Source organism: Pyrus communis, chromosome 5 (assembly GCF_963583255.1).
Source record: "Pyrus communis chromosome 5, drPyrComm1.1, whole genome shotgun sequence".
Classification (NCBI taxonomy): domain Eukaryota; kingdom Viridiplantae; phylum Streptophyta; class Magnoliopsida; order Rosales; family Rosaceae; genus Pyrus; species Pyrus communis.
Window position 1 is genome coordinate 29,680,239 of NC_084807.1, and position 24,968 is coordinate 29,705,206.

At 39.0% G+C, this 24,968-nt stretch overlaps 5 protein-coding genes and 1 pseudogene across 5 annotated transcripts; 2 read left to right on the forward strand and 4 right to left on the reverse strand.

The window, feature by feature from the left end:
* The first annotated feature begins 718 nt into the window (after positions 1–718).
* LOC137734587 (wall-associated receptor kinase-like 22) lies at positions 719–1,500 on the forward strand. The gene is made up of 3 exons (XM_068473824.1): positions 719–862; positions 948–1,262; positions 1,342–1,500. Exons 1-3 carry the CDS (start codon positions 719–721, stop codon positions 1,498–1,500), a joined length of 618 nt encoding a protein of 205 aa, XP_068329925.1.
* A 5,238-nt stretch (positions 1,501–6,738) lies between these two features.
* Positions 6,739–9,711, reverse strand: LOC137734121 (laccase-15-like). The gene is made up of 5 exons (XM_068473409.1): positions 9,494–9,711; positions 8,942–9,093; positions 8,604–8,848; positions 7,260–8,330; positions 6,739–7,099 (listed from the first exon to the last, which is right to left on the reverse strand). Exons 1-5 carry the CDS (start codon positions 9,590–9,592, stop codon positions 6,969–6,971), a joined length of 1,698 nt encoding a protein of 565 aa, XP_068329510.1. The 5' UTR covers positions 9,593–9,711; the 3' UTR covers positions 6,739–6,968.
* Positions 9,712–11,193: 1,482 nt separating this feature from the next.
* Positions 11,194–14,726, reverse strand: LOC137734710 (ERAD-associated E3 ubiquitin-protein ligase HRD1B-like). The gene is made up of 8 exons (XM_068473974.1): positions 14,592–14,726; positions 13,786–14,433; positions 13,229–13,405; positions 12,792–12,941; positions 12,500–12,705; positions 12,063–12,195; positions 11,604–11,874; positions 11,194–11,514 (listed from the first exon to the last, which is right to left on the reverse strand). Exons 2-8 carry the CDS (start codon positions 14,316–14,318, stop codon positions 11,356–11,358), a joined length of 1,629 nt encoding a protein of 542 aa, XP_068330075.1. The 5' UTR covers positions 14,319–14,433; positions 14,592–14,726; the 3' UTR covers positions 11,194–11,355.
* A 157-nt stretch (positions 14,727–14,883) lies between these two features.
* Positions 14,884–20,089, reverse strand: LOC137734122 (laccase-15-like). The gene is made up of 5 exons (XM_068473410.1): positions 19,979–20,089; positions 19,421–19,572; positions 19,083–19,327; positions 17,739–18,809; positions 14,884–17,578 (listed from the first exon to the last, which is right to left on the reverse strand). Exons 1-5 carry the CDS (start codon positions 20,075–20,077, stop codon positions 17,448–17,450), a joined length of 1,698 nt encoding a protein of 565 aa, XP_068329511.1. The 5' UTR covers positions 20,078–20,089; the 3' UTR covers positions 14,884–17,447.
* LOC137734588 (wall-associated receptor kinase-like 22) lies at positions 15,968–16,749 on the forward strand. Its single transcript, XM_068473825.1, has 3 exons — positions 15,968–16,111; positions 16,197–16,511; positions 16,591–16,749. The coding sequence occupies exons 1-3, from the start codon at positions 15,968–15,970 to the stop codon at positions 16,747–16,749; spliced, it is 618 nt and encodes a 205-aa protein (XP_068329926.1).
* Positions 20,090–21,373: 1,284 nt separating the features above from the next.
* On the reverse strand, positions 21,374–24,857 carry LOC137734782 (ERAD-associated E3 ubiquitin-protein ligase HRD1B-like; annotated as a pseudogene).
* Positions 24,858–24,968: the final 111 nt, after the last annotated feature.

The window sequence follows — 24,968 nt, forward strand, 5'->3', positions numbered from 1 at the left end:
TGCGAGTTCCCAAGGATCATGTTCTTTTATCCTACCAAATCCAAGACCATTCTGGGTGGGAAAAAGTGAACTTGAGGTATGCGTAAACAACGAAGTTTCTGCTAATAGCTGCAACACCACTAAAACTGGAGCAGCACTATTAATGTTGCGCTCTGGTCCTGGCACCCACAACACAGCCTCTGAGACCGAGTACTTGACTGCCACACCACATGCAATCTCCGACACTGCAGACAAGTTCACAATCATACGCATGGGTTCTTGCAATTCTTCCACTCCCAAAGGGAAAGGCAATATTAAGTCTCCGGTGCCTGAGGCAGTGATTACTGGAAACATAACTGTTGCAGCTACTTCCATTTTCTGGTTTGTTATGGGATTGGGTGCCACAGCATCCAAGTCCAGGCTGATCTGTCCTCCGTTGACAGTAGCAAACATCACCAGCACGCGACAGCGGAGTTGGATTTCTTTGCTCATTTCTTATGTTTGGGATCTCCGGGGTTTATTTCAGTGTGAAGAAACATAAGTTCATTAATCTCAAAGCCAAGTTCTTCCGAAAAATGGAGGTTTATTATTAGAGCAGCACATTTCTTCACATGGAAGCCCAAAAATTTTTACATCCGAAGAGCTAAAGGTGGCTGCTGACCATTACAACCAGATTCACACTTTTAGTCCAGTAGAGAGTGGACAGGTTCACAAAGGACTTTTGTCAAACGGTGCGATTATGGCCATAACGGAAACAGTAGTGCAGGAGGGCCAAATCAGGCGTTTTATAAATGAGATTGTCGCTCTTACCAAAATCAACCATGAAAATGTGGTGAAGTTCTTGGGCTGCTGTTTAGAGACTGAAGCACTCATGTTGGTCTATGTACTCGCCTGCAACGAGACCTTGTTTGACTACATTCATCATGTTAATGGGAAAAAAAGCATTGCCTTGGCATATTCTTTTAAAGATAGCCTCAGAATCTGCTGCTGCTCTTGCTTATCTGCATTCTGCAGCAGAGACATCAAAACCAATGATCATTCATGGAAATGTCAACTCTTCCAACATATTATTAAGTGATTGTTTTGTGGCAAAGGTCTTCGGTTTTGGATCTTCCAGGTTGGTCCGGGTCCCTAGTAATGAATCCCAGATGAACACATTGGTACAGCAGACAGTTGGTTATCTAGACCCCGAATATCTCCAAGCAGGCCAGTTGACAGATAAGAGTGATGTTTATAGCTTCGGAGTCGTCTTATTAGAAATTTTGACGGGAGAGATGCCAATGGTATTTTAACAGACCAGAAAACCGGAGAATCATAACATCCCATTTCGTTTCTTCTGTAGAACAAAATGACATCTTTCAGATCGTTGTGCCACTAGTAAACGAGGGTAACAGAGAGCAACTCAGAGCAGTTGCAGGGCCTGCAAAGAGTTGCCTCAAGTTGAGTAGTGCCGAAAGGCCCGCGATGGAAGAAGTGGCAGGGGAATTGAGGAGGTTGTGTGGCAGCACACATTCTTCCTAAGCTAGTTCACGCCGACAACTATTGAAAGTATATGTTTTGGGCAATGATCTAATGGTTAAAACTTCAGAGTATAAAATAAGCTTACCACTAGAGTTGTTTTAGATAATCCATTGCGTATGGGCTGTGGCTGTCAGCTTTGTTTCTTTTTCATGAACCATGTATATTTGAAAGTTGAACCAATCTTTGAAAATAAGGCAAAGTAAATTTTAATTTTAGTGCTAATTCAACGCGCATTGATCGTCATTTTTTTTATGGAAGATTTGTTGTAACTGACTCTAAGATCAAACCAAACCAATAACAGAAAACATGAACAATGGAAGCACACTTTATTGATTGAATAAAGGAATACAAGAAAACTCACACATACAAATAGTTTTCTTGTCTCATAAGTCTCTCACACACTATGACCACACTTTTTATACCCTAACGTTAAGGACCCTTTTATACTAAATCGAAACCTAATCCTAAACTGAGTTGGAATCCTAAACCTATCTGAAACTTGCGTCCAAGTTTCCCATACCTATTACAATTAGAACTCCCACACCAGTTAGGAACCCTTCTCGGATTCTATACCAACTTCTAACAAACTCCACCTTGGTAAGAACTCCGCCTCGAGACTTCTTCTGCTTCCATCGCTCCACCATTTTCAAGTATCAAACCTGTCTTACATGCACCAAATCCAGACAATGACTGAATTTTGATGCACTAACCACCTTTGTTAACATATCTGCAGGATTATCTGCTGAAGCAATTTTCTTTACAAGAATCTCGCCTTCAGCTATAATCTCCCGAACAAAATGATATCTTACATCTATATGTTTGGTTCTTGCATGATGCACTTGATACTTTGCCAAGTAAATAGCACTTTGACTATCACAATGCACATCTATCTTGCGCTGTTTAACTCCCAAATCTGCTATTAATCCCAGTGTCCAAATAGCCTCCTTAATTGCTTCTGCCATTGCCATATATTCAGCTTCTGTAGTTGATAAAGCAACAGTTGGTTGAAGAATTGATCTCCAACATATAGGACCATTTGCCATGGTAAACACATATCCTGTGGTAGATCTTCTTTTGTCTAAGTCACTAGCAAAATCAGAGTCTACATATCCAATCGAGAACTTCTCGATTCCTTTATCATTCCGCTCAAAACAAATTCCCGTGCTTCTTGTTCCATGCAAATATCGCAGTATCCATCGAGCAGCTTCCCAATGCATTTTTCCAGGATTATGCATAAATCTACTCACTAATCCAACTGCATGAGCAATATCCGGTCGAGTACACACCATGGCATACATCAACCCTCCAACCAAACTAGAATAAGGAACGTCCTTCATCTTAGTCCTTTCTTCATCAGACTTAGGGCATAACTGCGTGCTCATCTTGAAGTGAGAGGCCAGAGGTGTACTTACAGGTTTGGTTTCATCACGGATGCCAAACTTGTGTAGCAATCTTTCCACATACTGTTTCTGTGATAAACACACCAGCCCTTTCTTTCTATCCCGTGTGATTTCCATCCCCAAAATTTTCTTTGCTTCGCCAAGGTCTTTCATCTCAAACTCATTTTGCATCTGAGTTTTGAGTTTTGAGATTTCTGTTTTATCACTCGAAGCAATGAGCATATCATCTACATAAATCAGTAGATATATATATGTACCTTCCCTTGTTTTCTTGTGATATACACAGTGATCGTATTGGCTTCTAGTGTAGCCAAAATCCTTCATAACCTTGTCGAACCTCAAGTACCATTGCCTCGGTGATTGCTTCAAACCATATAGAGATTTGTTGAGCTTGCATACTAGATTCTCCTTTCCTTTTTCTTCGTATCCTTCTGGTTGACATATATAAATTTCTTCAGACAAATTTCCATGCAGAAACGCAGTTTTTACGTCCAATTGTACTAATTCGAGGTCGAACTGTGCCACCAGTGCTAGGAGGATTCGAATGGATGAATGTTTCACCACGGGAGAGAAGATTTCATTGTAATCTATTCCTTCTTTCTGAGCGTAGCCTTTTGCTACTAATCTGGCTTTAAACCTTACTGAACTTGCATTATGCATTCCATCTTTCTTTGCATATACCCATTTGCATCCAATGGCCTTTCTTCCCTTAGGTAGCTCCACCAGATCCCAAGTTTTGTTCTTCTTTAGTGACAACATCTCATCATCCATAGCTTCATGCCAAAGTTTAGCTTCTTTACTCCTTGATGCTTCTGTGAAATCTGTAGGGATGTCTACTTCGATTACTGTCAATGCGTAGGCTATACAGGAGACGCAATCTTTGAATTTTGCAGGAAGTCCAACCTCTCTTTTTCCTTTTCTCTTGGCGATACAATCTTCTTGATCTGGTACATCATTAATCATACTGTCCTCTTCTTGTTTTTCTTCTTGATCGACACTGATTTGACCTTCATTGTCGTGTTTGTCTTCATCTCTTGAGTGTTCAGTTTGTTCTTCTGCTAGCTCCACCTCTTGCACAATCTTTCGATCTTCTCTTAGTTGCATATGGGTTTCATTAAACGTCACATTTCTGCTTATTACAACCTTCTTGAGTTCTGTACTCCATAATCTGAATCCCTTGATGCCACTGTTAAACCCTAGAAAGATAGCCTTCCTTGCTCTCGGGTCTAATTTATTTTCTTTCACATGGTAATACGCATCACACCCGAATACCCTTAGTCTGTCATAATCTTGAGCAATTTGTCCTGACCATACTTCCATTGGAGTCTTTCCGTTTAGGGCTGAAGAAGGAAGACGATTTAGAATGTGACATGCATAACTCAATGCTTCTGCCCAAAAACGTTTATGCAGTTTTGCTTGTGACAGCATACATCTGACCTTTTCTAACAGTGTTCGATTCAACCGTTCTGCAATTCCGTTCTGTTGAGGAGTTTCTCTAACACTGAAATGTCGTGTTATACCTTCCTTTTTGCAGGTTTCAAAGAAGGGATCAGACGTATACTCTCCCCCATTATCACTTCTTAAGACTTTCAATTTTTTCTCAGTCTTCCTTTCGACTGTGTTCTTCCTTTCTAAGAAAATATCCAGCACCTCATGTTTGTGCTTCATCATATAAATCCATGCTCTTCGTGAATAATCATCAATAAAAGATACGAACCATCTCTTTCCTCCTAGGGATTCATTCTTCGCAGGCCCCCAGACATCTGAGTGTACATAATCCAGGATTCCCTCCGTTTGATGTATTGCCGTGCCAAAACTTACTTTGGTTTGTTTGCCAAGAATGCAATGTTCACAAAAATCGATCTTCCCACTTTTGGCTCCCTCTAGGACCCCTTGTTTAATCAATCCTTGCAATGCCTTGTTTCCTACGTGCCCTAGCCTCATATGCCATAGACAAGATGTATCTGATTAATCACTTGCTGCTACCATAGCCATCGGAGATTCAATAGTGGTGCCTTCTAACAAATAAAGCAAACCCCTCCTTGGTGCTTTCATTATCACTAATGCTCCTCTTGCAACCTTCAATGTTTGTTTTTCTGAGTAGAATTTACAACCTTGATCTTCAAGAGTTCCAAGCGAGATTAAATTCTTCTTAAGATTTGGGACATATCTTACCCCTTGTAGCTCTCGGACTACACCATCATGGTGTCTGATTTTAACACTACCAATTCCTTTCGTTGCACATGGATTATCATCCCCCATATATACCATTCCAGTGAGGGTCTTGAACGAAGAAAACCAATGACGTTGAGAGGTCATATGATGCGTGCATCCAGTATCAAGCACCCAGTGATTCATATAATTTATTCCGTCTGATGCAGTTAGGGCACAGACGAAATCTTCATTGTCAGCCTCGACAATGTTTGCCTCTGAGTCTTCATATCTCTTCTCTTTGTTATTGGCTTTGATTTTGGGACAATCCTTTTTCCAATGCCCTTTCTCATGACAGAAGGCGCACTCATCTTTATCAAGAAACTTTCTGTTGCTTGAGGCACCTCTCGAACGAGACTTGCCTTTCTTCTTAGTTGCTGGTTTTCTTTCCTTTGATCTTCCTCTTACCATTAGTGCTTCGGAATTGTTTCTCTCTTGTCTGTCTAAATTGTGGACTTCATGATTCATCACTGCGCTTGAGATTTCATCAAACTTAAGAGTTTCTCTACCATAAATCCATGTCGTAACAAACGACTCGTAAGATTCAGGTAGGGAATTCATCAGAATTAATGCTTTATCTTCATCTTTGATCGTCTCTTCTAGGTTCAGAAGTTCAGCAATCATCTTGTTAAATTCTTCAAGATGATCAATCATCTTAGTTCCTTCCTTGTACTGAAAACGATACAATTTACTCTTAAGATAAAGTCTGTTTTCTGCACTCTTCTTCAAGTACTTCGATTCCAACGTATCCCATAGTTCTCTATCTGATGAGATATTCATTACACCATATTTTTGTGCTTTTCCAAGACATAGTCTAATCGTGGAACATGCATGTGCATTCAGCCGCTGCCATTCCTCCTTCTTCATTGTTATAGGCATGTCTTCAAGCACCACCAGTAAACCTTGTTGAATCAGTACATCCTTTACTTCGCACTGCCACATAGCGAAGTTATTTGTCCCAATGAATTTCTCAATCTCAAACCGAGCACTTTGCACCGAGGTCTTGGTTACCTCAGTACCCCTATCATCTCCACTTTCAGTTTTTGTCATCGTTTTGATTTGACCACGCAACCTAAGGCTCTTGATACCACTTGTTGTAACTGACTCTAAGATCAAACCAAACCAATAACAGAAAACATGAACAATGGAAGCACACTTTATTGATTGAATAAAGGAATACAAGAAAACTCACACATACAAATAGTTTTCTTGTCTCATAAGTCTCTCACACACTATGACCACACTTTTTATACCCTAACGTTAAGGACCCTTTTATACTAAATCGAAACCTAATCCTAAACTGAGTTGGAATCCTAAACCTATCTGAAACTTGCGTCCAAGTTTCCCATACCTATTACAATTAGAACTCCCACACCAGTTAGGAACCCTTCTCGGATTCTATACCAACTTCTAACAAGATTTTCATCTTGTTCTTCAGTCATCGACGGCCACCAAGTTGGTGACAATACAAAACCAGGTAAATTTTTATGACATTAATATCCTGGGCAAGGCCACTGCCAGTCAGAGTTCCTAGTACAAAATGGTATTGAAGGACTAACTACATGTAGTCCAAATTTATTGCCATGAACAAGTTCAACAATAGAGTACTACAAACCAACGGAAGATGAACTATGAACACTATTTTATTAAACATAAAACAAATAATTAGGATTGCCGAGACGGCTACAAACTGAAGCTACATATATAACATTATATATATAGTGAAAACTAAAGCAAACTCAAGTCTTAACGGGTAAGAAACTATAATATCCTTAGCCCACAAGAAATCATAAATAATAATACTTTTTATTAAATAATTTTCTAATAGAATCCAGCTTGAATGCTTTATAACCGTTTTTAACATGGAGGCATTCCTTGTGGCGGAGGTAACATTTGCTCTCCTAGGCCCTTTCCATTTTTCACTATGAACGTCACGTCCATGCCCCATGACATATGTCGATCCAGATGACAGTGCATAAACCAAACGCCTACACACAACAAGAAGAAGAACAACAATTTACATGATCTAATTATCATTCATTAATATATAACGAATTAGGGGCTGTTAACTAAAACTGGAAACTGGAAAATGATATGGTTATTATCAAACGGCACTAGAGATGATGAACGTCTTCAGTAATTATGTACCAGGATTGTTTGCCCTGAATCTAATGGTAGTCCAACCATTTATAGGGACAGCGATGGTGTTTTGAAGAGGAGGATCAACAAGATTATACGTCAAAGGGTCCTTGTCCTTGTCAAAATTCCCAAGCCCCCGTCCCACAACATAGAAACTGAATCCGTGGAGATGCATCGGATGGTCATCTCCTCCGAACAAATTTGTCCCCTGAAACACAATTTCCACAGTTGAGTTGTACTCCAGTATCTTCACCTCCGTCCCTTGCTTCGGCGTCTGTAGGTACAACGGCAAGTCCTGAGCTGTAAAATTAAACAGCAAGGGCGGGGAATTTGGAAAGCGAGTTCCAAATGCCCCATTGACATGGAAATAGTAAGCTTGCAATATGTCAATGGTAGGGTCGACAAGGCTAATGTTGTTGATACTGGAGGCAAAACGTGCCCCATTAGGCCCAGTACATGAATTAGTCGGGCAAGGTAGTGTGTTGATGGATAGTGTAAAAAACAAATGAGTTGTTATGTTGTGTGGCACGTCAACAGGGTGGTTTTTATCAGCCAAGCTTTTGAGTTTACTGGTAAAGTGAACTGATGCGTTGGTGTCGTTATGGGAAGGAAGATATGGCAACGAAGTAGGGGTTGAACTAGAATTTCTGTTGTATCGGAGTAATGCGGTGGTGGTTGTGTTGTCGTAGGGAATTCTAGCCGAGGCAACATAGGCTTTAGCAGCAATGTAGTAGTTGTTGGGGCTTTGGTCGGCATTTAACAAGAGATCAATAGTTTGCCCGGGAGATATGGTTACATAATCTGTTGAAAATGGCTTGGTGTATTTAGCATCTGAGCCTACAACCGTGACGTTGTGATTGGCAATGGCGAAAAACATCATCTCCTGCACGGCAGAGTTGATTAGTCTGAGCAGGTAGGTTTTGCCGTAATCAACTGTGAGCTTGAATGTGTCTGGTTTTGAGCAAGGATAGAGATCGCCGGGTTGACCATTGATGAGGTAAGCATTTGAATTATTAGGGTCCCCTCCACTTTGAATCGTTTCATCGTAAAGTTGTCCAATATCTTCCTTCCACCACTCTCCTACAATTTTCAAATTAACGATTTGCAGAAAAATAAGGATGGTAATTTGGAAATATTTATATAGAAATCACTTATGTTCATAAGCTCTTTTCCAAGAAATCATTTCATTCGAACACATCGAAATTCTTAATTAATATAAGTAAAAGTAAAAAATTCACAAAAAAAACCTTTTAACTTTAGCAACCAATGTTGTCACAAGCGTTTTTAGTTATTGAAAAGCACTAGCTATCTTATAAGCGGTTTTGGGATAGAAGATTGAATTGATTTGCATACCCAAGATGATTGGTAATTCTGCGTGAGGCTTGGTAAAAGGGTAAGTGGCTCCCTTCTTGGGGTATATAATCATAGCACCGTGGACGGTGGCTCGATCCCACTCGCTGTGAGCATGCCACCATAGGGTCCCTTCCTCTGAGGAAAATATAATGGTTTGGGTAAACCTAGCTCCTGGTTGAATAGGACATTGCGTGATGTAATCGGGACCATCCGACCATGGGTTCCTCGGTTGCTTAACTCCATGCCTGAAATATAGATGGATCAGAATTGTATTGGTGTCATGAAAATAAATAAAAGCCGCGTGAGATTACATGCACTGTATAAAGTTGATGAATTACCAATGGAGGGTAATGTTACGATTGCCCTTGTTATAGACATCCACTATGATAGTATCTCCAGCACGAGCATACAATGTTGGTCCCGGAAACTGACCGTTTACAGTCAAGATATTTTTTGTGCTACACAATCGTTTGTATGAAGTTTCTTCTACCTACAATTAATTTTTGCAAACAAACAGAAGATATCATCAATTCATTAATATTTTTGAAATCAGCATACATGATGCATGCATGAATAATATATGTATAATTATAGCCATGCATGCATGCAATTCATACATATGCATCAGAATTTAAAACTGAACTGCAAACAAACGCAAGATATGAGTTCATTAATATTTTTGAAATCAGCATACATGCATGAGCATCGTTTATAAAGTGTATATACATATATATCACACACACAGATATATATATATATATATATATATATATATATGTATGCATGTAAAACTATAGGCATGCATGCATGATGCATGCAATTCATACATATGCATCAGAATTTAGAACTGAACTGCATCGAGATTAAGGAAATAATGAGCAGGTAATTACCACAAAAGTGTAACGAGGAGACGAAGCTTGGCAATGGAAGATGCCAACAGTAGACAATAGCAAGCCCACTACAAGTTGCAAGCTAATTAAAATATTCATGTTGATCGACTACGATATTGATGATTGCTTTCCGATCGATCGTCTTATAGCTGTATCTGTTACTACTACTAGTGATGATCACGGATTTACAGGAGTTCTGTAACTAGTCTCTGTATTTCTGTTTATGACTGATGCAGTTCGCAGGAGTTGAGGACGGACATATATAGGGTTGAGGTTGAGAAGTCACATCAAGGTTGATTTGGACAAGCCCAGACGGCGAAGATCCATTAGAGGACTTGTAAAAGTCAGTCTTGTGTCCTGATCCATCTTAAGAAGAGAAATACAACTTTTTAAACTGTTTGACCATTATTCAATTATTAATTGAGAATTTTAACGAAATACATCTAGTACCGTTTATTTTAACGAAAAATCATATTTTTACACTACAAAATCAATCCTGATACTATTCACTTTACCCTTTATTTTGTCCTTATCGTTAAGACTCATAGTTTTCAAGCCATTTTTATTAGTTTTCCTTTATTAATTAATATCTATCTGATGTCAAAAATGGATTTGGATCCCATCGATCCAAATGGTGGGAATCATAGAAATCCTTACATCTTAATCATTCATTGTACATTGTGCGGTTAGAAATTATTTGAATTTTTTATTTAAAATTAAAATCAAATAGTACATGACAAAACTGACTGCACGATGTACGATGAATAGCTAGGATGTAAGGATTCCTATGATCCCCACAAAGAGGATTCGGAGAGGATCCTCATCTGTAAAAAATGATCATATATATGAAGATTTTTTTAGTATGCCTAAAACACGACCATGTACATCAAGTGTTATAGACTCACAATACAAATGGCTGGTTTTTTTTTTTTTTTTTTTTTTTTTTAAGTATGCAATCATTTGTATTATGACACTTGCGTACTAGGTCATGTTCCCAGCACACTGGAAAATATTCTCCATATATAGGGTTTCATACCTAACAAATTTGTTAAGAAAACATAATCAATTTAGTTAACACTCGATGAAGAAGAAGAATACGAATATGATACAAATATGATGATTCAAATAAAACCTGATAAACGAGATTTGAGCAATCAACGCAAATTGCAGCATGCCAAACCAAGCAGTCCTACGGCATTGATTTCTTTGAAAACAAGAATAATAACAAGGGAAGGTCAATTGTTGCGGGCATGGTTTGGTTTAGGTCACGAATCAGCCAAAAACAGTGCCAACCTTCTACGCCAATGATTACTAGAGATCAAAGATCAATAAGGTCAAGGACCACTCGAACATTCTGATGTGGAGGAGAAATTCTCTTTTGTAACTACTTTATAGTTTTTGTGGAGGAGAAATATTCTTTTGTAACTATTTTATAATTTTAGTAACGTCTTGTTCAAAAAGTGTATGCATCCAAATTCCAATAAAAAAATTCCCACACGTGGTGAAATGGTTGAAGGAGACTCTCTGCGTGGAGGTGGTGATGACTGGCTATTGCATCTTATAGGATTTTGATTAGTTTCGTTCCGTGGAATGCAAGCAAATATGCAACATTTAATGCAACCCCTACAAAAATCTAGAGGGCGTTACGTATGGAGCAAGCTACTATTTTATTATTTTACGGTATTGGTAAATGTTATAAGTAGAAAACGATAAGAAAATTCTTTTTCAACAAGAGGAAAAGAGTGTAACTTGTACAATAATATGCTCAAACTCCAGTTATTCACTCATCCCTAACCTATTTTTCTCATCCCTTGTTATCCACATATATTGTGTCATACAATATAGCTAAAGTTATGCCATGTCTACGAATCAACCCGATCTTCATGACGTCCACAGTCTGAAACAGACGAACAAGCTGCGACACTCTTTCCTTTGCCATCCAAAGATGCCGTTGTTGGACACATGTCCACACTTTCATTTGGTTTTGGTTTCTGTAAAACTTGGAGCTGATTCTGCAGCATCTGTACAATAAAAGCAGTTACTAAGCAGGAGAAATCAGGGGTAACGACCACGAGATCACAACAAAAGTTATTCATCTTCTCTTTAATACCTCAATCTGGTGCTGAAGAAGCTTTTTCTGGGCCTCCAGCCGAGAAGCTGTCAGATTTGGATCGCTGCCCAACCTCTCCCCATAGGCCACGTTGGCTCCGGGGACAAACATGTAAGGTGGAAACTGAGAGAAGGACAAGTTTGCAGCTCCACCTTGGGCTGCAAGTTGTGGCAGTGATTGTCCAATAGAAGATTCTCCACTAGATTCAGTATTAGAGGAGTAGTCAGCCGTATGTCTTTGAACCTGAGGAATTGCCGTATATCCAGGAGACCTGCATACAAGAGGGCATAGTTTGTAAGGCTCTGGCATGCAGCATTCTATGCAGTGCAACATATTCAAATTATATGCATCAAGCACACTCTCACAAGCAACCTAGAAATAAATTAAAATACAATGGACACATATGATCACTCCACCAATAAAAATGTAAACCTTAACTTAGGATACAGGTGTCATTACCATACTAGTCTGTTTGCAGAAGGATATACATAAGACTTCTCATATATTGATGCAGCAGCAGCAGCAGCACGGAGCCTGGCTTCATGTTGGCTCACATTATCACCAGCAACTCCACCACCCTGAGCCGTTGTGCCTGCCCATGTTCCCAATTAAAATCATCAGTCAACTCGCTTCAATTTTATACTGAACAAAAGATCAGAGTCTCAAATGATCAAAATAGATTATATAAACAAAGAGCATGAAATCCAACTGGCATTATATCGGTGCCTTCGTTTTTCTTTACCCTCAATAATTATCTTATATAAAGGAAAAGGAAATGTAAGTTCTGAAATTAAAAACTACAAAGTTCTTTTCCTTTAATAACCAAATATCAGACCTTATGGTTGTCACACAGAAACTAAAAGATACAACACAAATTGCACTGCTCAGAAGTTTACCCTGTTGGTGAGCATCTGACTGTGAACCCCTCTGTCCAGCTGTACCAGTTCCACTGTCAGGAGGTACAACTAGGGCTCTGCAAGTAGGGCAGGTATGCTGTCGCTCTAACCATGATCGAAGGCAAGCGACATGAAAAAGGTGTCCACATAATAGTTTCTTGGCTGTTGTCATCTCTTCACGGCAAATGATACAAGTTGCATCACTTCTGCATATTGATCATCAACAACTAAGACTCCAATATGCAGAATTTGATAATTACAACACTTGAAACTAATTAGACTTTAAACTTACGCATTAAGCTCTTCAGGCGTAGCATCTGGGAATCGATCATTCATGTTTGATGTGAGCTTTCGATAACGAATATAATCAGCAATGCGAATCTTAAAATTCCTAAATGTTTCATAGAGCTCACGTATCAAGTGCAATGGCACACCATAGTACCTGGGATGGGACAATACTCCACGTCAATCAAGATAGAATAACCTCAGCTTATTCACGTCAACAAGCAAAATTCTCCATATGCTTAAAATTTAAATTGGTAGGATTTTGGTCCAACTATTGTATCATATCCTAACTTCATGTCCACAGCTTCTCTGCCACTACGGAGCCAAACAAGTTGCATTCAACACAGATTGAGCCCAACATGTACTCCAAATTGTGTCATATTTAGCAAAAAAAAATTCTGTGTAAGCAACTTATCTAAACCTAAAGATAAACAGAATACTCACGTGAAAATCACAAGGAAGAAGCACAAATACAGAGACAAGTGAAGCAAGTCCCGAATAAGTTCCAAGTAGAACGTGTAGACAGGCTTCTTCTCCCATTGTCCCTCCAATAGCATGTCAGTAACATAGAAAACATATTTCACAAATGTTGACACTGTTGTTGTTGCTAGTATCATGTACCTGAGATACAAAATCATGGACATTGTTAAAATGAGAAAGACTGAAGAATGCAGAAATTCATGACTTGTCCATATTATTGGCTTTTCATATCTAATGCTTTCTGTATAATCCCATCACAACTATTAGTTCTCCCCTATTGCCTTTCGTACTCGACATAAATCATTCAATGCACCTTCATATCATTCGCCCTATCAACCACTTTCCACAACAACATAATAGACTTGCTCCACTCATTTCCAATATAATGAAGCTTAATGCAATATTAACTATCAGATTAAAAAATGCCTAAGTGATCTAAGTTTGATCAAATAAAATGTAGCATGTTCCAAAATGCAAACAAAAAGAATCAGAAATACAAAGCATTAAGATGGATCACTTACTCGAACGAAAAGAAGAGGGAAACCGAGGCCTTTTGTGTCCTTATCAAGTTGCTAATTGAACTGTACAAAAAGAGACTATCTAGAACAAGCAAGAAACCCAAAAAGGAGACAATTCGAACATGAGACAGCATGGGCACAGACGGAGTAGTCTCGATGTACTCAACCCTCTTCTGAGCCAACCAATGCAAAGCCTTGATCAACAACAGAGCCGTAACCATAGCAAGAAACAAGACCGAAAAGTCCTGCCTGAAAATAGTGATGGCAAAGAGGATTTCCATGACTTCCCGCCACGACTGCTCATTAAGCCTCTCAACCTCGGCTTCCCGGAGTGATCCAAGGAAGAGCTTTTTAGTCAATTGCCACATAGTACACATAATGACCAGACCCATGTTGAGAAGCAACACCAAGCTGATCTTCGACGTCGACAAATACACCATTGCCGGATAAAACTGGCCTCTACTGCTAAATGCATGATAAACAATCGCTAGGGTTGCTACCAAACTAATCCCGGCATAGGTTTGCAGCTTCATCATTTTCCTCAAAACTAATCGATGAGGTTGCTCTTACAGGCCAACTATTGACCAGTTTCCGATTCGGTTTCCGAACAGATTCAGATTAAATAATGTTACAGTGCCATCAAGGTGACACCTAGAAATTCAAACAACACAAATGAAAATCCTCAAATGAACCCTAAATCCGAAGCAAATATTAAAAATCGGAAATTGGAAAGCAATTTTGAGAAAGTAAATAATAATTTCATCTTAACAAATGAGAATTCATAGAAAAATTGAAGCAACTGAGAGTACCTGTGAGAAGCTCGCTCTGTGGAAGTTTTGGGTTTTGTGCTGTTTCTTCTTCTTCCTCCCGGCTTTTATTTTTTCAGACAAACAAAAAAAATGCTATCAGGCCAACAAAAAAATGGAAAACAAAAATGATGTAGGTTAACCAATGATTAATTGCCACGTGTGAAGGACTCAAACAGCACCCAATCCGAGTTTATTTTTTCTTTCCGACCCGACGTAAATCCGAGCCCGTCAAAGATTAGCAACGGGCTGAGATCGAGAGCCTGGCCCGGCCCGCCTATCTTGTGTGCTTGCCCAAATCTGCGAGAAATACAGAGCGAGCTAGAGAGAGAGAGAGAGAAATGGCGACGGTGGTGAAGAGCGTCGTGAAGGCGATCAGAGAGAGAGGTCTCCGCAGCTACTTAAAGGAGCTCAAGGAGGATGGCTTCTTGTATGTTCTCTCTATCTTTAGCTTTTTGAATTGATTGATTTATTCATTTTTGTTAATGTAATGCTTTGGGGGATGTCAAAGATCTAAAATTTGCTTCTGCAACGTATATGATTGGATGCCAAGAGCATCGTTGGTGTTTTTCTTATTCCAACTAGTGTTTCTGAATCCAATTTGTCCTCCTTGGTACCTGATAAATCAAACTGGGATGGCAAATCAGATTTTGAATTTTCGATTTTGGTTTTGGGTTTTTCTTATTTTTGCTGCATAAAAAAAAAGCAATAATTTTTGGGAGTTCGAACTTCGAAAGGTGCTGAAGCAAACAGGTGTTGAGCTGGGTGGGTTGAGATAATTTTGTTGCTCTGTTCTCTAATGATAATCTGTTCTGGTCCTGGCACCCACAACACAGCCTCTGAGACCGAGTACTTGACTGCCACACCACATGCAATCTCCGACACTGCAGACAAGTTCACAATCATACGCATGGGTTGTTGCAATTCTTCCACTCCCAAGGGGAAAGGCAATATTAAGTCTCCGGTGCCTGAGGCAGTGATTACTGGAAACATAACTGTTGCAGCTACTTTCATTTTCTGGTTTGTTATGGGATTGGGTGCCACAGCATCCAAGTCCAGGCTGATCTGTCCTCCGTTGACAGTCGCAAACATCACCAGCACGCGACAGTGGAGTTGGATTTCTTTGCTCATTTCTTATGTTTGGGATCTCCGGGGTTTATTTCAATGTGAAGAAACATAAGTTCATTAATCCCAAAGCCAAGTTCTTCCAGAAAAATGGAGGTTTATTATTAGAGCAGCACATTTCTTCACATGGAAGCCCAAAAATTTTTACATCCGAAGAGCTAAAGGTGGCTGCTGACCATTACAACCAGATTCACACTTTTAGTCCAGTAGAGAGTGGACAGGTTCACAAAGGACTTTTGTCAAACGGTGCGATTATGGCCATAACGGAAACAGTAGTGCAGGAGGGCCAAATCAGGCGTTTTATAAATGAGATTGTCGCTCTTACCAAAATCAACCATGAAAATGTGGTGAAGTTCTTGGGCTGCTGTTTAGAGACTGAAGCACTCATGTTGGTCTATGTACTCGCCTGCAACGAGACCTTGTTTGACTACATTCATCATGTTAATGGGAAAAAAAGCATTGCCTTGGCATATTCTTTTAAAGATAGCCTCAGAATCTGCTGCTGCTCTTGCTTATCTGCATTCTGCAGCAGAGACATCAAAACCAATGATCATTCATGGAAATGTCAACTCTTCCAACATATTATTAAGTGATTGTTTTGTGGCCAAGGTCTTCGGTTTTGGATCTTCCAGGTTGGTCCGGGTCCCTAGTAATGAATCCCAGATGAACACATTGGTACAGCAGACAGTTGGTTATCTAGACCCCGAATATCTCCAAGCAGGCCAGTTGACAGATAAGAGTGATGTTTATAGCTTCGGAGTCGTCTTATTAGAAATTTTGACGGGAGAGATGCCAATGGTATTTTAACAGACCAGAAAACCGGAGAATCATAACATCCCATTTCGTTTCTTCTGTAGAACAAAATGACATCTTTCAGATCGTTGTGCCACTAGTAAACGAGGGTAACAGAGAGCAACTCAGAGCAGTTGCAGGGCCTGCAAAGAGTTGCCTCAAGTTGAGTAGTGCCGAAAGGCCCGCGATGGAAGAAGTGGCAGGGGAATTGAGGAGGTTGTGTGGCAGCACACATTCTTCCTAAGCTAGTTCACGCCGACAACTATTGAAAGTATATGTTTTGGGCAATGATCTAATGGTTAAAACTTCAGAGTATAAAATAAGCTTACCACTAGAGTTGTTTTAGATAATCCATTGCGTATGGGCTGTGGCTGTCAGCTTTGTTTCTTTTTCATGAACCATGTATATTTGAAAGTTGAACCAATCTTTGAAAATAAGGCAAAGTAAATTTTAATTTTAGTGCTAATTCAACGCGCATTGATCGTCATTTTTTTGATGGAAAATTTTCATCTTGTTCTTCAGTCGTCGACGGCCACCAAGTTGGTGACAATACAAAACCAGGTAAATTTTTATGACATTAATATCCTGGGCAAGGCCACTGCCAGTCAGAGTTCCTAGTACAAAATGGTATTGAAGGACTAACTACATGTAGTCCAAATTTATTGCCATGAACAAGTTCAACAATAGAGTACTACAAACCAACGGAAGATAAACTATGAACACTATTTTATTAAACATAAAACAAATAATTAGGGTTGCCGAGACGGCTACAAACTGAAGCTACATATATAAACATTATATATATAGTGAAAACTAAAGCAAACTCAAGTCTTAACGGGTAAGAAACTATAATATCCTTAGCCCACAAGAAATCATAAATAATAATACTTTTTATTAAATAATTTTCCAACAGAATCCAGCTTGAACGCTTTATAACCGTTTTTAACATGGAGGCATTCCTTGTGGCGGAGGTAACATTTTCTCTCCTAGGCCCTTTCCATTTTTCACTATGAACGTCACATCCATGCCCCATGACATATGTCGATCCAGATGACAGTGCATAAACCAAACGCCTACACACAACAAGAAGAAGAACAACAATTTACATGATCTAATTATCATTCATTAATATATAACGAATTAGGGGCTGTTAACTAAAACTGGAAACTGGAAAATGATATGGTTATTATCAAACGGCACTAGAGATGATGAACATCTTCAATAATTACGTACCAGGATTGTTTGCCCTGAATCTAATGGTAGTCCAACCATTTATAGGGACAGCGATGGTGTTTTTAAGAGGAGGATCAACAAGATTATAAGTCAAAGGGTCCTTGTCCTTGTCAAAATTCCCAAGCCCCCGTCCCACAACGTAGAAATTGAATCCGTGGAGATGCATCGGATGGTCATCTCCTCCAAACAAATTTGTCCCCTGAAACACAATTTCCACAGTTGAGTTGTACTCCAGTATCTTCACCTCCGTCCCTTGCTTCGGCGTCTGTAGGTACAATGGCAAGTCCTGAGCTGTAAAATTAAACAGCAAGGGCGGGAAATTTGGAAAGCGAGTTCCAAATTCCCCATTGACATGGAAATAGTAAGCTTGCAATATGTCAATGGTAGGGTCAACAAAGCTAATGTTGTTGATACTGGAGGCAAAACGTGTCCCATTAGGCCTAGTACATGAATTAGTCGGGCAGGGTAGTGTGTTGATGGATAGTGCAAAAAACAAATGAGTTGTTATGTTGTGTGGCACGTTAACAGGGTGGTTTTTATCAGCCAAGCTTTTGAGTTTACTAGTAAAGTGAACTGATGCGTTGGTGTCGTTATGGGAAGGAAGATATGGCAACGAAGTAGGGGTTGAACTAGAATTTCTGTTGTATCGGAGTAATGCGGTGGTGGTTGTGTTGTCGTAGGGAATTCTAGCCGAGGCAACATAGGCTTTAGCAGCAATGTAGTAGTTGTTGGGGCTTTGGTCGGCATTTAACAAGAGATCAATAGTTTGCCCGGGAGATATGGTTACATAATCTGTTGAAAATGGCTTGGTGTATTTAGCATCTGAGCCTACAACCGTGACGTTGTGATTGGCAATGGCGAAAAACATCATCTCCTGCACGGCAGAGTTGATTAGTCTGAGCAGGTAGGTTTTGCCGTAATCAACTGTGAGCTTGAATGTGTCTGGTTTTGAGCAAGGATAGAGATCGCCGGGTTGACCATTGATGAGGTAAGCATTTGAATTATTAGGGTCCCCTCCACTTTGAATCGTTTCATCGTAAAGTTGTCCAATATCTTCCTTCCACCACTCTCCTACAATTTTCAAATTAACGAATTGTAGAAAAATAAGGATGGTAATTTGGAAATATTTATATAGAAATCACTTATGTTCATAAGCTCTTTTACGAGAAATCCTTTCATTCGAACACATCGAAATTCTTAATTAATAAAAGTAAAAGTAAAAAATTCTCAAAAAAAACCTTTTAACTTTAGCAACCAATGTTGTCACAAGTGTTTTTAGTTATTGAAAAGCACTAGCTATCTTATAAGCGGTTTTGGGATAGAAGATTGAATTGATTTGCATACCCAAGATGATTGGTAATTCTGCGTGAGGCTTGGTAAAAGGGTAAGTGGCTCCCTTCTTGGGGTATATAACCATAGCACCGTGGATGGTGGCTCGATCCCACTCGCTGTGAGCATGCCACCATAGGGTCCCTTCCTCTGAGGAAAATATAATGGTTTGGGTAAACCTAGCTCCTGGTTGAATAGGACATTGCGTGATGTAATTGGGACCATCCGACCATGGGTTCCTCGGTTGCCTAACTCCATGCCTGAAATATAGATGGATCAGAATTGTACTGGTGTCATGAAAATAAATAAAAGCCGCGTGAGATTACATGCATTGTATAAAGTTGATGAATTACCAATGGAGGGTAATGTTACGATTGCCCTTGTTATAGACATCCACTATGATAGTATCTCCAGCACGAGCATACAATGTTGGTCCCGGAAACTGACCGTTTACAGTCAAGATATTTTTTGTGCTACACAATCGTTTGTATGAAGTTTCTTCTACCTACAATTAATTTTTGCAAACAAACAGAAGATATCATCAATTCATTAATATTTTTGAAATCAGCATACATGATGCATGCATGAATAATATATGTATAATTATAGCCATGCATGCATGCAATTCATACATATGCATCAGAATTTAAAACTGAACTGCAAACAAACGCAAGATATGAGTTCATTAATATTTTTGAAATCAGCATACATGCATGAGCATCGTTTACAAAGTGTATATACATATATATCACACACACAGATATATATATATATATATATATATATATATATATATATGTATGCATGTAAAACTATAGGCATGCATGCATGATGCATGCAATTCATACATATGCATCAGAATTTAGAACTGAACTGCATCGAGATTAAGGAAATAATGAGCAGGTAATTACCACAAAAGTGTAACGAGGAGACAAAGCTTGGCAATGGAAGATGCCAACAGTAGACAATAGCAAGCCCACTACAAGTTGCAAGCTAATTAAAATATTCATGTTGATCTACGACGATATTGATGATTGCTTTCCGATCGATCGTCTTATAGCTGTATCTGTTACTACTACTAGTGATGATCACGGATTCACAGGAGTTCTGTAACTAGTCTCTGTATTTCTGTTTATGACTGATGCAGTTCGCAGGAGTTGAGGACGGATGTATATAGAGTTGAGGTTGAGAAGTCACATCAAGGTTGATTTGGACAAGCCCAGATGGCGAAGATCCATTGGAGGACTTGTCAAAGTCAGTCTTGTGTCCTGATCCACCATTATTCAATTATTAATTAAGAATTTTAACGAAATACTTACAGTACTGTTTATTTTAACTAAAAATCATATTTTTACACTAAAAAGTCAATCATGATATTATTTGTTTTACCTTTTATTTTGTCCTTATCGTTAAGACTCCTAGTTTTCAAACCATTTTTATTAGTTTTCCTTTATTAATTAATATCTATCTGATGTCAAAAATGGATTTGGATCCCATCTATCCAAATGGTGGGAATCATAGAAATCCTCATATCTTAATCATTCATTGTACATTGTGCGGTTAGAAATTATTTGAATTTTTTATTTAAAATTAAAATCAAATAGTACATGACAAAAATGACTGCACGATGTACGATGAATAGCTAGGATGTAAGGATTCCTATGATCCCCACAAAGAGAATTCGGAGAGGATTCTCATCCGAAAAAATGATCATATTTTATAGTTTTTGTGGAGGAGAAATTCTCTTTTGTAATTATTTTATAGTTTTTGTGGAGGAGAAATTCTCTTTTGTAACTATGTGAAGGAGAAATTCTCTTTTTACCTATTTTATAGTTTTTGTGGAGGAGAAATTCTCTTTTGTACCTATTTTATAGTTTTTGTGGAGGACAAATTCTCTTTTGTAACTATGTGGAGGAGAAATTCTCTTTTGTAACTATTTTATAGTTTTTGTGGAGGAGAAATACTCTTTTGTAACTATTTTATAGTTTTAGTAACGTCACATGTTCAAAAAGTGTATGCATCCAAATTCCAATAAAAAAATTCCCACGTCGTGAAATGGTTGAAGGAGACTCTCCGCGTGGAGGTGGTGTTGACTGGCTATTGCATCTTCTAGGATTTTGATTAGTTTCGTGGAATGCAAGCAAATATGCAACATTTAATGCAACCCATACAAAAATCTAGAGGGCGTTACGCATGGAGCAAGCTACTATTTTATTATTTTACGGTATTGGTAAATGTTATAAGTAGAAAACGATAAGAAAATTCTTATCCCTAACCTAACCTATTTTTCTCATCCCTAACCTAGAGGGCGTTACGCATGGAGCAAACTCCAGTTATTCACTCATCCCTAACCTATTTTTCTCATCCCTTGTTATCCACATATATTGTGTCATACAATATACCTAAAGTTATGCCATATCTACGAATCAACCCGATCTTCATGACGTCCACAGTCTGAAACAGACGAACAAGCTGCGACACTCTTTCCTTTGCCATCCAAAGATGCCGTTGTTGGACCCATGTCCACACTTTCATTTGGTTTTGGTTTCTGTAAAACTTGGAGCTGATTCTGCAGCATCTGTACAATAAAAGCAGTTACTAAGCAGGAGAAATCAGGGGTAACGACCACGAGATCACAACAAAAGTTATTCATCTTCTCTTTAATACCTCAATCTGGTGCTGAAGAAGCTTTTTCTGGGCCTCCAGCCGAGAAGCTGTCAGATTTGGATCGCTGCCCAACCTCTCCCCATAGGCCACGTTGGCTCCGGGGACAAACATGTAAGGTGGAAACTGAGAGAAGGACAAGTTTGCAGCTCCACCTTGGGCTGCAAGTTGTGGCAGTGATTGTCCAATAGAAGATTCTCCACTAGATTCAGTATTAGAGGAGTAGTCAGCCGTATGTCTTTGAACCTGAGGAATTGCCGTATATCCAGGAGACCTGCATACAAGAGGGCATAGTTTGTAAGGCTCTGGCATGCAGCATTCTATGCAGTGCAACATATTCAAATTATATGCATCAAGCACACTCTCACAAGCAACCTAGAAATAAATTAAAATACAATGGACACATATGATCACTCCACCAATAAAAATGTAAACCTTAACTTAGGATACCGGTGTCATTACCATACTAGTCTGTTTGCAGAAGGATATACATAAGACTTCTCATATATTGATGCAGCAGCAGCAGCAGCTCGGAGCCTGGCTTCATGTTGGCTCACATTATCACCAGCAACTCCACCACCCTGAGCCGTTGTGCCTGCCCATGTTCCCAATTAAAATCATCAGTCAACTCGCTTCAATTTTATACTGAACAAAAGATCAGAGTCTCAAATGATCAAAATAGATTATATAAACAAAGAGCATGAAATCCAACTGGCATTTTATCGGTGCCTTCATTTTTCTTTACCCTCAATAATTATCTTATATAAAGGAAAAGGAAATGTAAGTTCTGAAATTAAAAACTACAAAGTTCTTTTCCTTTAATAACCAAATATCAGACCTTATGGTTGTCACACAGAAACTAAAAGATACAACACAAATTGCACTGCTCAGAAGTTTACCCTGTTGGTGAGCATCTGACTGTGAACCCCTATGTCCAGCTGTACCAGTCCCACTGTCAGGAGGTACAACTAGGGCTCTGCAAGTAGGGCAGGTATGCTGTCGCTCTAACCATGATCGAAGGCAAGTGACATGAAAAAGGTGTCCACATAATAGTTTCTTGGCTGTTGTCATCTCTTCACGGCAAATGATACAAGTTGCATCACTTCTGCATATTGATCATCAACAACTAAGACTCCAATATGCAGAATTTGATAATTACAACACTTGAAACTAATTAGACTTTAAACTTATGCATTAAGCTCTTCAGGCGTAGCATCTGGGAATCGATCATTCATGTTTGATGTGAGCTTTCGATAACGAATATAATCAGCAATGCGAATCTTAAAATTCCTAAATGTTTCATAGAGCTCACGTATCAAGTGCAATGGCACACCATAGTACCTGGGATGGGACAATACTCCACGTCAATCAAGAAAGAATAACCTCAGCTTATTCACGTCAACAAGCAAAATTCTCCATATGCTTAAAATTTAAATTGGTAGGATTTTGGTCCAACTATTGTATCATATTCTAACTTCATGTCCACAGCTTCTCTGCCACTACGGAGCCAAACAAGTTGCATTCAACACAGATTGAGCCCAACATGTACTCCAAATTGTGTCATATTTAGCAAAAAAAAATTCTGTGTAAGCAACTTATCTAAACCTAAAGATAAACAGAATACTCACGTGAAAATCACAAGGAAGAAGCACAAATACAGAGACAAGTGAAGCAAGTCCCGAATAAGTTCCAAGTAGAACGTGTAGACAGGCTTCTTCTCCCATTGTCCCTCCATAAGCATGTCAGTAACATAGAAAACATATTTCACAAATGTTGACACTGTTGTTGTTGCTAGTATCATGTACCTGAGATACAAAATCATGGACATTGTTAAAATAAGAAAGACTGAAGAATGCAGAAATTCATGACTTGTCCATATTATTGGCTTTTCATATCTAATGCTTTCTGTATAATCCCATTACAACTATTAGTTCTCCCCTATTGCCTTTCGTACTCGACATAAATCATTCAATGCACCTTCATATCATTCGCCCTATCAACCACTTTCCACAACAACATAATAGACTTGCTCCACTCATTTCCAATATAATGAAGCTTAATGCAATATTAACTATCAGATTAAAAAATGCCTAAGTGATCTAAGTTTGATCAAATAAAATGTAGCATGTTCCAAAATGCAAACAAAAAGAATCAGAAATACAAAGCATTAAGATGGATCACTTACTCGAACGAAAAGAAGAGGGAAACCGAGGCCTTTTGTGTGCTTATCAAGTTGCTAATTGAACTGTACAAAAAGAGACTATCTAGAACAAGCAAGAAACCCAAAAAGGAGACAATTCGAACATGAGACAGCATGGGCACAGACGGAGTAGTCTCGATGTACTCAACCCTCTTCTGAGCCAACCAATGCAAAGCCTTGATCAACAACAGAGCCGTAACCATAGCAAGAAACAAGACCGAAAAGTCCTGCCTGAAAATAGTGATGGCAAAGAGGATTTCCATGACTTCCCGCCACGACTGCTCATTAAGCCTCTCAACCTCGGCTTCCCGGAGTGATCCAAGGAAGAGCTTTTTAGTCAATTGCCACATAGTACACATAATGACCAGACCCATGTTGAGAAGCAACACCAAGCTGATCTTCGACGTCGACAAATACACCATTGCCGGATAAAACTGGCCTCTACTGCTAAATGCATGATAAACAATCGCTAGGGTTGCTACCAAACTAATCCCGGCATAGGTTTGCAGCTTCATCATTTTCCTCAAAACTAATCGATGAGGTTGCTCTTACAGGCCAACTATTGACCAGTTTCCGATTCGGTTTCCGAACAGATTCAGATTAAATAATGTTACAGTGCCATCAAGGTGACACCTAGAAATTCAAACAACACAAATGAAAATCCTCAAATGAACCCTAAATCCGAAGCAAATATTAAAAATCGGAAATTGGAAAGCAATTTTGAGAAAGTAAATAATAATTTCATCTTAACAAATGAGAATTCATAGAAAAATTGAAGCAACTGAGAGTACCTGTGAGAAGCTCGCTCTGTGGAAGTTTTGGGTTTTGTGCTGTTTCTTCTTCTTCCTCCCGGCTTTTATTTTTTCAGACAAACAAAAAAAATGCTATCAGGCCAACAAAAAAATGGAAAACAAAAATGATGTAGGTTAACCAATGATTAATTGCCACGTGTGAAGGACTCAAACAGCACCCAATCCGAGTTTATTTTTTCTTTCCGACCCGACGTAAATCCGAGCCCGTCAAAGATTAGCAACGGG

Bases quoted from the DNA above. Each gene is read 5' to 3' on its own strand.
- LOC137734121 (XM_068473409.1), bottom strand. From the start codon at position 9,592: ATGAATATTTTAATTAGCTTGCAACTTGTAGTGGGCTTGCTATTGTCT. The intron at 8,849-8,941 runs GTAATTCATCAA...TCTATATTTCAG, and splicing joins CGTAACATTACCCTCCATTG to GCATGGAGTTAAGCAACCGA. The intron at 8,331-8,603 runs GTATGCAAATCA...TGAAAATTGTAG, and splicing joins AGAATTACCAATCATCTTGG to GAGAGTGGTGGAAGGAAGAT.
- LOC137734122 (XM_068473410.1), bottom strand. From the start codon at position 20,077: ATGAATATTTTAATTAGCTTGCAACTTGTAGTGGGCTTGCTATTGTCT. The intron at 18,810-19,082 runs GTATGCAAATCA...TGAAAATTGTAG, and splicing joins AGAATTACCAATCATCTTGG to GAGAGTGGTGGAAGGAAGAT. The intron at 17,579-17,738 runs GTACGTAATTAT...TGTTGTGTGTAG, and splicing joins ATTCAGGGCAAACAATCCTG to GCGTTTGGTTTATGCACTGT.
- LOC137734587 (XM_068473824.1), top strand. From the start codon at position 719: ATGGCCATAACGGAAACAGTAGTGCAGGAGGGCCAAATCAGGCGTTTT. The intron at 863-947 runs GTACTCGCCTGC...ATTCTTTTAAAG, and splicing joins AAGCACTCATGTTGGTCTAT to ATAGCCTCAGAATCTGCTGC. The intron at 1,263-1,341 runs GTATTTTAACAG...GACATCTTTCAG, and splicing joins TGACGGGAGAGATGCCAATG to ATCGTTGTGCCACTAGTAAA.
- LOC137734710 (XM_068473974.1), bottom strand. From the start codon at position 14,318: ATGATGAAGCTGCAAACCTATGCCGGGATTAGTTTGGTAGCAACCCTA. The intron at 13,406-13,785 runs GTAAGTGATCCA...TTTGTATCTCAG, and splicing joins TCCCTCTTCTTTTCGTTCGA to GTACATGATACTAGCAACAA. The intron at 12,196-12,499 runs GTAAACTTCTGA...GAACATGGGCAG, and splicing joins GTCAGATGCTCACCAACAGG to GCACAACGGCTCAGGGTGGT.
- LOC137734588 (XM_068473825.1), top strand. From the start codon at position 15,968: ATGGCCATAACGGAAACAGTAGTGCAGGAGGGCCAAATCAGGCGTTTT. The intron at 16,112-16,196 runs GTACTCGCCTGC...ATTCTTTTAAAG, and splicing joins AAGCACTCATGTTGGTCTAT to ATAGCCTCAGAATCTGCTGC. The intron at 16,512-16,590 runs GTATTTTAACAG...GACATCTTTCAG, and splicing joins TGACGGGAGAGATGCCAATG to ATCGTTGTGCCACTAGTAAA.